General features: G+C 36.7%; 1 protein-coding gene across 22 annotated transcripts in view; it reads left to right on the forward strand.

The window, feature by feature from the left end:
• Positions 1 to 11,330, forward strand: part of LOC110835956 (MAP7 domain containing protein ensconsin) — a 220,188-nt gene extending 208,858 nt beyond the window's left edge. For all 22 annotated transcript variants that reach the window (XM_087346384.1, XM_087346391.1, XM_087346394.1 and 19 more), the window contains 2 exons: positions 8,607 to 8,872; positions 9,409 to 11,330. In XM_087346384.1, coding sequence (XP_087202510.1) covers positions 8,607 to 8,872; positions 9,409 to 9,422 — 280 coding nt within the window. In that variant the 3' untranslated portion in view covers positions 9,423 to 11,330. The remainder of the gene's footprint in view (positions 1 to 8,606; positions 8,873 to 9,408) is intronic.
• The last annotated feature ends 1,332 nt before the right edge of the window (positions 11,331 to 12,662 follow it).

A 12,662-nucleotide genomic window follows, 5' to 3' on the forward strand; every position in this document is an offset into this window, starting at 1 on the left:
GATTTGTAGACAGTTTGTATTCTTAAGGTACTAGAGCCAAAGTTACAAGGCATTATTCCCACACCATGTGGCTCAATGCGTCATTGAATCTCCCTAAGCGTGAGGCTGCCGGCGGCTCACACGGTATAGAAAGTGTTCTTAAGATTTTATGTCGAAGTCGGAGTCGGTACATTTTTACTGACTCCGACTCCACCTAAAATTGCTTCTGACTCCACAGCCCTGGCGATACTTGTGCATCAGAAGTAGAAATTATATACTAGGATACAGACAGTTCAGTTGGCATACATGCTTGTTAGTGGATGGAAGTGAAAACTTAGGTCTACCACACAGCGCCAAATGTCTTGGTAATCCTGAGGTAACTCACGACAATAATGAAGCTGTTTGTATATATGCTGGATGTTTTTTTGAATGTCCTTTTTCCTCCAAATTTAGAGATCCCAGTGGCTGATACTTGTTAATATTAGACAACTTATAGATAGTAAAGTATTAGTAGGTTGTTACAAATCAATTTCCGATAGTTGCATAATGGTGGTATCAATTGCTGCTTTAAACCATTATGTATAGATGCATGTATACAATGAAAGTAGTTTGGAGATAATTTTATAACTATTATATGTCATATACAATATTACTTGAAAGAACCATCAGAATATAACGGTATATTGATGATTTATTTAGTTCATGACATGTTTCAGCCTATCTGAGCTGTGCTCAGGGGTGTATATATATGGCTTCTTACAAGACACACTGTTTCTTAGTGTATAATTCAATTCTGTTTATTTATTTATTTAAGTACTTGACAACAGCCAAGTAAGGCCAATAACAGCCAAGCACTAAACCAGAGTATGGGGTAAAATATAATAAATAATTAAATTCATTTCAATAATAATAAAACAAATGATGATAATAATAATAATAAAAACAACAACAATAATAATAGCCTAATGAAATATTGCTAATGTTATAGTTGCAAAGTGAAAATAGGCATAAATTTAAAGGTAAAGCATCAACATTGAGTAATTAATACAGGTTAAAAATCTTGGTGATCATCAAGTATCTTGGAAGTTAATGAGTTACATAATATCATTAATCTTAACAAAGTTGAGCTAGAATTTTTCTTTGTTATTGCATGGGAAAAACCTCCCCACCACACCAATGATGTTGACCATGAAGCACATCGAAAAGGTATTGTTCAGCCATATTTTCAGTAAATCCTTTAAAGAAACTCCCCCCCCCCCCCCCCCCCCCTTCCATGCAAACATGGAAAGATGGTGAAGAAAGTCAGTTTCACATGGGCCTATTTGTGTATTTATATATTAAAATAGTTGTGTTTGATTTTGTGATTGAGAGTTTTATTGTGCATTTTTACTACAGTTTGTCACTTGTCTCGTTTAATGATACCTCACCCATACTTTATTCATTTTTGTTTAATTCTGTTCATTGTAAATTTGTATGTTGTTTAAAGAGTTTTCTGATTAATATCTTTACATTCTTAGCTCTTAAGTGTCTTAACAGCATTTTTTGTGATTAGAATTTTAAGGTTCATCTGAAATGGTTGTTAAAGGTTGATTAATGAACATTAATGAGAGCTTGCACATTTATTTTAGTAAAAAGGAAGGTTTCCTTATTGACAGACAAAAATGAAATGAAAATAATTTATTTGACCTCATCCGTTAATCACATTGAAATTCAGACATGCAATTAAATACAGCTGTAGTATAGTAGACGGGCATCTGATCCAGGCACTACATAATCAACCACCACCATTTATAGTTTGACTTCATCCACTACACCATCTTTTGTTGAATGTAAATGTGTAACAAAAAAACACTAAACACAGCTGCAAATAATATTCAACTGATAAACCTACTATAATTATTTTACACACAACTAAAAGACCGTTACTGAGGCGATGCTTAAACATCTTGAGGCATTCAAAATGTGGGTATATCGGCGTTCACTCAAAATTAGCTGGACTGCGAGAATAAGATACAAAGAAGTACTTATGAAAACTAATAAATGAACAGAAATTGTCAAAACCTTCAAATGACAGAAGTTGGAGTATTTTGGTCATATTATGCGACATCAAGAAAAATACGAAATCCTACATCTTATTATGCAAGAAAAATCGCCGGAAAATGAAGCCCCGGAAGAAGAACGTCCTGGCTGAAGAATTAGATGGTCCACAGTGCAACTTTTCCGTGCAGCTGTAAATAAAATTGTAATTACCAACATGATAGCTGACATGATCACCAACGATCGATATGGTCAAGGCACCAGAAGAATAAGAACAACAGATTATTTCCGTACACATGTGCAAAAACCCAGTATAAGTTTTGGATATACATCATAAGCAAGCACTGTCATGAGAAAACAGGGAACTAGATGATGATGAAAACAAACAAGTATTTTGGATTGAATGTGTACCAGATTGATACTATTAAGTAACAGATACTGGGAACGACCCGTTCTTTAAGTGTCTGAGCACTGCGGGTCCCAACTTTTCGTTGGCTCGATCTATAGACATTTGGTAGGACTCCTTGGACGAGGAATCGGCCCGTCGCATGGCCTCACCTACAGGACAGCACAACACAGAAAAACGCTGACAAACATCCGTGGCTTGAGTGGGATTCGAACCCACGGTCCCAGCGACCAAGCGGCACAAGGCCCACGCCTCAGTCTGCGCGGCCACTGCGGACCCTACTATTAAGTAACTCATACCATAATTACAATTACAGTTGTTATATTTTAATGTTTTTAATGAGCTCCTTGATGATCACCAAGACTTGTAGGCTGTACTAATTAGTTATTTACTTTCTTATGCCTGTTTTCCTTTTCTATATTATTATTATTAACCATATTGTACAATTGCTCCTCCTGCAGCCCATTTTGTAAGAAGTATTATACCAGATGTCCGTAAATAGCACACAATTTGAAGGTCTTGTAATTATAAGAGAGACACCCCAAATCAAGGCAATTTCAAGGTATGAAACTAAAATCAAACAGATTTATATGTCAAACCTTTTAAAAACAGTTAAACTAAGACAAATTCCATCACTCAATGAAATGTAACTGACTGTAGCCAATTCAGAGTGTGCCTTCCTGGAAAGATACACTGTGATTTTGGGGCATATTTGATGGTAAAAAGTGCATCATATAATACACACCAGAAATACAGTAATTTTTTAAAATGCATACAAGAAACTTTAAGATATTGTAGATGCGTCATATTGTGATTTATTTAAATAGTATTAAAAATATATTAAAATTAGCCATCAATCACAATATAATATAATTAAAAGATTAAAATATCATTTTACGTTCCCTATCGAGTACTCGATTTACATGTGGAACATACACGACATATACATAACACCTGATGATGGCTATATATAGCCGAAACATGTCGTGTATGTTCCACATGTAAATCGAGTACTCGATAGGGAACGTAAAATGATATTTTAATCTTTTAATTATATTATATTGTGATTGACGGCTAATTTTAATATATTTTTAATACTATTTAAGAAACTTTAAGTATTATGTTCTGTGACCACATGCGAATAAACTTGAATATTGTGTGACTCTTTTGTAGCACATACGGTTTTCATATGCTTACATGCCCTTCAAATTGTCTGCTAATTTGCGGACATTCTGTATATACTCCTGATGATGGTCTTGGTGAGCCAAAACTTGTTGGGAACAAAATAAATCATCAGTATACTCAGGTATATTTTAATGGTTCTTTCAAGCGAGGTGGTTAGTAGAAAATTTTTACGAGTACAGAAAATGGTTCAGATGTTGCCAACATCACATGTACTGACTATTGTGCAAAGTTTGGTGCCACGTTGTATAGTGTATTCTTGATTATCCATGTGAGTAAATCTGTTTGCATAAACCATATGAATGGTAAAAGACGATTGGAATGAAGGAGTTTTACCTGTTTTAGATTGACATTAATGATTTTTGTCGGTGAAATTACATACTCGTTGGTATGAAGAAAAATTACCTTTCAGTTGTCTGAGCATGAGATTTACAGCAACGGTAAATGAAGTTTAAACCAGTGAGATATTTAAAATTTTAGTTGAAGAATAATGTACTCATAATTGGAGTACACCTTTCCACTCGTGTTTTGTGGAGACCATATGCCGAGCCCCTATTAATATTCTTTCAAAATAACAACAGCTTTTATCATGTGATCAGCTGCACCTAATAATTGTCATCACACTCTCAAACTCTAATGATGTATTCAGGGAACAAGCTCAGAGGGTAGAAGCACAAAGTTTAAAAATGAAAATGATTAACTCTAAGTATTTTCCAAATTTTTCAAAAGCGTTATAAAACTTGGGATATGAAAAATATTGCAGATTGTGCCGCTGCAAAGCATGACGTGCCTTTCACTCTAGCTCTCTTCCATTCTGTGTTGCAAGACGTTCCTGAATTAATGTTTCCTTGAATTATACTTACGTCGTAAGTTATTGAGGGGGAAGGTGATTATTTGTTTGATCTGACACTGTTTTATCAAAGAGTTATGATGGTCTTACAAAATGAAAGTAATGAAGTTATAGTGTTGTGTAGAGTCAGGTAGAAATTGACTGACATTGCAGAGGGACTTACTGCTTCCACAATCTGAGTGATGGCTTTGGTTACTAACCTTTGCTTTGGCCTTCTCAAACCCATCTTGCTTCTTCAAGTTTCTGTATAAACATGAGCTTTCTTTCCATGATTTGTTTTATATTTCCCCAGGGTCAGGTAAAAAAAACTAACTGCATAATCGGTATGCATACGCTTGTCCGCACAGTTCTGTTTAGGTGGGAAGTTTAACTCTTTCTTTTTTCTTACCTATACAACTCAATCTTCAGTTCAATTTAAATTTTGTTAGGTTTATCATTTGGTTGAGTTAGCGAGGCTTGTTATCAAGGTATTAAGGTACAAAAAATTACAATCTGAAGACGGTAAACAGGTACTAATGTTCTGTGGACAAATGATTTTCAGCAGAATAACAGCTTACGACTTGTTTTGGCACCTTGATATTCAACAGTAACAAGACACAGCCACTTCTGCTTTCAGGGCAGCTAACTTCTGAGAATTACCATTATGTCATGTGTAATTTTATTATACGAGAAGTTTTAAATGTAGGTTCTGTGGGTGGCATAATGTTTCAGGTACTACAATTTGATGAAAATATGCATTTGTGGTTATATTCTGTAATGGTTATCTAGTAATGTAATGCAGAAGTGCCTAACAATGTCATAATGTTAACTTATTAAATAAGGAGTAAGTGCTTCATTTAATTCAGTTTTCTTTTCAAAAGTTTGATCGTAACTGTACTGAAGTTCTGTTTTAGAAAGGAGGAAGATACTCATCATATGTTCACATAATAAACAAGTTATTTGAAATGAAGATCGCATTGCCCTGATGATGGAGGCAGCAAGAAACTCTTAAATGTTGGTAAACTTCTGCCAGACTACACAACGCAACAACTCAGAAGACAGCCATCTTCATACGCCCTGCCATGTGAACGTCACATCCTACTGAGTTATTTGAAAGTATTATTGAGAATATTATAATCAGAACCTGTTGTGATATATGGAATGTTCATTCAGAACCACCAGATACCTCGACAGCATCATCAAGAACAAAAAAGGTCGTCCAAGATTTTTCAGGACATACTGCGGGCAGTTATCCAAGTCTTAAGAATATCAGTATAAAATCCCAACATTAGCATCACGTACATTGGTCTTACATCGAGCAACCAGATAGACTAAAGAGCTCGTACTGCAGCCTGGAAGTGTGCTCACAAAACACGAGAGTGAGGCAGACCATTCTTTGAAAGCAGCCACGAAACTTATAGTGAAGAATGGGAGGGGTTTTACAAAAATTTAGTTCAATCTAAGAAAATAATATTTTATTCAGAAATGTAGACTGTTTAGTTTTAATGACAGTTAATTTCTTTTACTTCATTGCCTAAAACTCGCCTTTCTCCATGTATGTATCCTTTACAATTAATTAGTCATCTCCCTTAATTAAACAGTTTTAATACAGTGTAACATGAAAATGATAGCTGATTTGTGCTTATTGTAACAGTTACTGAAGCAAGTACTTACAGAAATTTATTAACAGCAGGTACCGCGCAGTTTCTGATGGGATCAGTTGTACAAGCCTCGTTGATAACTAAATTCAGAATACAGGCAGCAGAGAGGACCCCTGGTATACGTTGGATACTGGATATGCCCTGCAGCCAGTCTGGATGCAGAGGCTAGAAGAAAAATTCTTTGCCTCTGCTGGGGATCAAACACCAGTCATCCAGTCCATAATCAGTCACTGTACTGAATGAACTGCCCGGCATAATGAAATGAATTGTGGGGTGCTTGAAGATTGGGGGTAATACATTCCTGTGAAACATTGGTAGCCGTCTTCAAGACTACGCAGTGTCACAGTCCAGAAGATCAAAAATCTGCAATTCTACCACCATGAAAACCTCAAATAAATTTTGTATAAGTAATACGGTAGAATAGTAACTACAGATAAATCACACACGCAGTTTGCAGTCTGGATTACATGCTTTTTATGTAAAATTATTAAATATGGATATAATATTAACCATGAACCCATAGATGCCAAAGCTTGTCCACATGGTATTTAAGAATTCGGTCCATACCTCAAAGAAAACAACACTTTCCATTACAAAGATCAACTACGAATTTTAATTTTTTTACGTAAATTAACTTTGTTAGGTGACGACTGAAATAGTACTTGCAATTTCTACTCTCCCTTGTCAGCTGTCACTGTCACTGTCACTGTCAAACCATAGTCTTTTAGGTTATGTATGCAGATTTAAGATTTATGCAAAATAGGTTTCAGCGGTAAATTGAAGAAGAGTTTCTGTCATTGACTTTTGTTTGGTATTTTGTAAAGCATTTACCATGTAGTAAATATTGATAAAAGTTTCCAGTTTTAGAGTGCCATGTAAAATGATAAAATTTTGAGGTCGCATACGGCAGGCTCAGCGCTGGGCAGAAGAGGAATTGGACTAATGGTATTGAAAGCCTCCAGAAAATCATATTTGTTCTTCAGTGTAGTGCGTCGGACTCTGCTGGTGCTGAAAAACATTGTATAAGCTTACAGAACTAGTCGCAATGTTTATGAAAGTAAGGAAAGTGAGGTTAAGGTAGAAGTAGAAGTTGGCACTTCAATGTAACTTAACTTGCCTTGGAAGCGGTTGTTTGTAAAAGGCTCAGCCGCTTTATATCAAGTTGTTTGTTGGCTTCATAGTGCTCGTTCTGCATATTAACGGGGCACACAGCATTTTTGTTTTGTAGGTGATTCAATTTTGTGGCTGATGCTTCATGCAGACTAGCTGCTGCCTGTAAATAAATGTCCTTAATATAACTTGTATTATTTCTGAAAATTTTGAAGCTAAAGTATATCTGGTGTACTTCTGTTTATATTGAAAGTCTTTGTATTTCAGGCTGCTTACGTCCATGTTAAGAATATATGTGACATTCGGAAGGATCTTCTTCAGGCTACTTTGCTCGTGAAAGCAATTTACTAATAACACCTTAACACATTCTGTCGCATCGTTAACTAATTAATTGTGTGGTTAAAGTTTTTTATGGAGATCAAAGCTGCCGTAGTTTCTATTAGGGTAAATGTAAATGTGTTCCATTTTTATGTTAACCTTGAAAGTAACAAGAAGGCCCATCAGTTGGGAATTGGTAAGTCCAGTGTACGGTTTTAACTTTATGATCCTTTGGACATTCTTAGCATGTAAGCAGGAAATTATATAATTATTCAATTTGAGTGCATAATATTGCTACCTGTTTTAAGTCTCAGAAACGTAATTAGAATATTGGTTTTAATCTTTATTAAAAAAATTTCTGCTTTTTCGCGTAATTGTTTTCCCATATAATTAGGCCTTCCACAGCTTGAATAACTGGTTGATTAACGACTTTGAAGTTTGATATTTAACACTAAATCTTGTATTTAAATATGTAATTCAGGGGGAATTTAGAATACTGCATAATGAGGAACTACGTCAATTGTACGGGTCACCTAGCATAGGAGACTCCGATGGGCTGGACATGTAGCACGCGTGAAGAGAAAAGGGATGCATACAGGATTTTGGTAGGGAATCCTTCTGGAAAACAACAATTGGACAGACCAAGAAGGAGATGGGAGGATAACATCAAGGTGGATCTTAGGGAGGTGGGCTGTGAGGATGGCAAATGGATGGAGTTGGCTCAGGATCGTGGCCAGTGGCGGGCCTGAGAAAAATGTCATTCAGGATGATCAGTCATGACCCATGGCTTGTATGGGGCAGTACACTACAATATATGGTGACTTGTTTTATGCAAATTGTAACATTCAGCAGTGCGTTTATTTCTTGGTGGCGTTTCACAGAATATTGTACATGCACCCGCCTTCATAAAAAAGCTGCATATGAAAGTATCGAAAGAGACATTCTTATTATACTGATGACTTTTATAAAAAATAATTTGTCTTTGATAAATTTAAATATGTAGTTTGTGGCGAAACATTTCCTCGCCTCCTTGTCACATTTGTGTAACGTGCAACTTGTTACAAGTTTTTATCTTTTCTTTCAGGAAACAGAACAATGCGACGAACAACTTACTAGACTTTTCAGAGTTTGACGCGTTCGGCACAAACAACGTGATGCTGAATACCGCCCCACAGCCGACGGCACCTACAGACTTTGAGCAGATTTTGGACCTGAGCACAGTTCCAGCTACAGGAAAGCTTTCAAATGAAGATAATGTCAACTCAAATGTAATGAATAATGGGCCTGCCCCGCCGTTCATCGCGTTTCAGGAAAACCTGGCCAAGAAAACAGATAGCAATTCAGTTACTGGTATGTGTCACTTTCAGAGCATTGTCTTCATCGTCATCGTTGTCATGTAGTAATCACATAGAACCATACAAGGTTACGAGTCAGCAGCTTTTTGTATTAATTGTGCTTTCGATGTTTTCCTGTGGACCTTTTCACGTTGCTTGAATAAAATTATCAGATTTGACGTAATAAAATCCTTAATTCTGGCGTTAATTGAAGTTTATGTTGTAATGATTATGAACGAGGATTGCTCAGTCAGTTTAGTAACTAGCTACGGGCTGGGTGACTGGGGCAGAGGGTTTTATCTCTATGTCGGTTGCTTCTTCTGACCAGCTGATCGCCCTAAGAGGGCCGCGAAAGCTTCAAATCATATATCCTGTGTTAATTGCTTAATAGACTTTGTTGGTGGTGACGGAACCAGTTGTGAATGGTGGGTTCTTTACGGTTGTAAGATTACTGAAATAAACGTAATGCTCCAGGGTCTCAGGGTAGTTTGTTGTACATTACGACTGTTTCTGTTTAGTTACTAATTCTTCTTACTTTTTTATCTGTTTCAGATCTACTGTCATAACATGCTCTTGTATTAATATGTAGAGAAGATTGTTAATAAAGAAGCATTGAGGGCTGAATGAAGTGCACATATATTGTACATAATATACCACATGGAAAGACTGAACTGAAAGCTGGATCAACATCATTTTGTCATCAATAATTCTAAACGCTTCATAATTAACCCTTTGACTGATCTCAGGGTCTCCCCCCCTCGCACCAGTGACCGATTGCACGTACTCCACCGTCTTGAGACATTTATATGGAACTCCAGCGTAGCTCAGTCAGTGACTGGCTATGGACTGGACGACCGGAGTTTGATCCCCGACGGGGGCAGAGGATTTTTCCTCTAGCCTCTGCATCCAGACCGGCTCTGGGGCCCACTCGGCCTCCTATCCAATGGGTACCGGGGTCATTTCCCGGTGGTAAAGCGCGGCAGGGGCCGTGATGCTGACCACTCACCCCCATCTTGTGCCAAGGTCAAGATGAGTAGGAGCTATACTCCTCTCCCCCCAAGCGCCTACTTGGCGTATAGTGGGACAGCTATACTTTATAAATGTAATAAATTACTGTGCTTTTTAAACCTTATGAAAGGCTCAATATATTGGGGAGAGAGTGACACGTACTCGGCAGTCAGAGGGTTAATAGTTCGACGTATTATTACAGTTCTAGATTCTACCGCTTCGAGTATATTTTTGTCTCGTTAATTTCATGTACATCTGTGATTCCTCAAGATATTACGCATCTGTGATTATAGATGTTCGCTAAATTTTTTTTGAGTTGGTCCTGTTATCTAATATACTAGAACTAGAATATCTAAATATGTACTGGGTTCCCAATGTGGATGGAAGCTAAATTTTCTTGCAGTTCTCTACCTTTCTAGTGTAGTTAACAATAATCATCGAAAGAGCTGACAAGTTACCGAAGGCACAAAGAGTAAAATTATGAACATCCGTGACTTCGTAGTTCTCATAATTGTGAATTCAGGTTGATCGAAGCTCCGTTATATTTTCCTAGCTTGTTTCAGACATTACATTAACTACAAATCTTCCAAAATGTGAGCCTGTTCCCTAGTCAGTTGATAAAGCAGTAATTGAAGCGTATAATGTGATCGGTGTGTTATTTATTAAAGAAATCTGCTTTCTTGAGTGACTTAAATCACTGCGTGGAGTGCTCAAAGTAAAATCGTAACAGGTCTTTCACCCTAGATTCTTGGGGTTTTGGACCTTGTCCATTGTCTGGTGTCACAAAACGCGACGTTTTGCGTCAAGACGGACGAGGTCTAAAAGCCGATGTTCCAGATTGTATTACGCTATCATCAGAACCCTTCTGAATCGGGGTTGTCGCGTTTACTATATATAGTTAATAGAGGAATTGGTGTCCTTGTAATTCTGCATTAATAATTGTTTTAACACTCGTGCACCGCAGCTGGAATACTTCGACGTTCACTCGTCTTTTTGTTTTTCATTGGCCTACATTCATCTGTAATAAACTTACGATGGATAATTGATGTTACATTAGAAATGTTGGCATAATAACGTTTGCATTATAGGTGCCTATTTTAAAAAGCTTAATAATTTCTGAAAATGCTGTTGGTAAGTCCGAAGGCGGACGTCTTTGGGTTGAACCGCATAGTCTGGTAGAAGTTTACCGCGACGACCCGGAAGACAGTCTTCGTCGTGGTGTTGAAACAGCATAAATGCAAAATTGTCATCAGATGATTTAAAATATCTCGTATTTATTTGATGTCTGTATTTTAAACCAGGCCCTGTATGTAAAGTTATTGTGTGTGTTAACTACTTGAATATAAGTGAAACAAAATATTATTGTCAGTTTTATCAATTGAAGATTAATTTTAATTTAATTTTGAAGAACAGTGTAGCATTGTCTTGTCTGTTGTGCAGTTCGAAATAAAGGATCATAATTATGACGGATTGCTTCTTCTTATGCTTGTAACATGTACAAAATGGAGACACAAAAGTACGTGTTCTGACTACAGTGAAGATTTCCAGGTTGACCAACCGCGTAAGAATAGAGGTGCAATTTATTGTAACTTCGTACTTACACAGGTGATTGCGTTGTTACTGTGAAAGCTTCTAAGTCTTGCTAAGTCCACTGGCACTGCGTTTTTTAATGTCACGCCATAAAATATAAATACGTTACTTAAAAAAGTAAATTACGAAATGAACTGTGGTCTCTTCATCTGTTTTGGCAGACAACTGTCTTTTACTGTACAAGCTTGTATTAAAGTGCTTTAACATTATCAGAAAGTCTCGTTTTATATAATTCCTTTCACTGAGATATCTTTGAAACCAAAACTTTGTTTATAGTGCATTTCTTTTGTAACGTACAAATTTATTAAATATTCCAAAACATGGAATCAGGTTAGGCCTTCGACTGTATACATGTACGTGTTAGTATGCAATGTAATGTTGTTGCGACGTACACTTGCACACTACATGTTCCTCACATCCACTCTTGATATGTCTACTATTTCTGAATATTATTAAATATGAGGTTCCTCATTTTGCAATTTGTTCTGGTCTTCTGGTATTTTCGCCCGCCTTGGTCAAAACACTTTCGTCATCACCCTGTTCTTGTCTTTATGTGAGTGGCTTAGTTTCGTGTCCAAAGAAAATATTAGTTTAAACTCTGTTACTGTAATCCTTGAATTTCAGATATGGTAATTGCAAGTCAAAATATTCTGGCCAGACATTCGGCGAGCTTAATCTGACTTTAATTAAGACGTTTACGTGTTTTTGATGTGTTACTGCCATTCCCAGATACTTTAACGTTACCATGTTTTCGAAGAGTTTACTATTTATTTTCATTGTAATGATTTTGTTCTGAATTCTGGTGACGACACACATCTGGAGCCTCTGTTTTTTTTTCAAGATTAATCCAGCGTCTAAGAGAAGACTCTGCCGTATTTATACTTTTTAATTTATTTCACATAAGGAGATGATCGATTTGTCAGTTTAGACTACAGACCTGTATTCATGCTGTCAGATTTATATTAATTTTCTGTCTTCAAACGCATTAATCAAATACGTGTTTAGCCTAACAATTGCAATACCAGTTCGTTCGTATGTAACACAGAAACTGAAAAAGCACTCCGGTTTGACAATCCCGTCAACCAACGATGTACATGATGTAACATTTCTGTCGCTTTCGCCAGAAATAACCTTTGAAGATGACACCATCCCCGACGTACGTATATCTCCACTTTGTCGTGGTAGTTGGCCTTGCGTGGTCATGTGAT

This window comes from Zootermopsis nevadensis, unplaced genomic scaffold (genome assembly GCF_977971745.1).
Source record: "Zootermopsis nevadensis isolate Lab colony 2312 unplaced genomic scaffold, Znev_1.0 Znev_ptg000010l, whole genome shotgun sequence".
NCBI lineage: Eukaryota > Metazoa > Arthropoda > Insecta > Blattodea > Termopsidae > Zootermopsis > Zootermopsis nevadensis.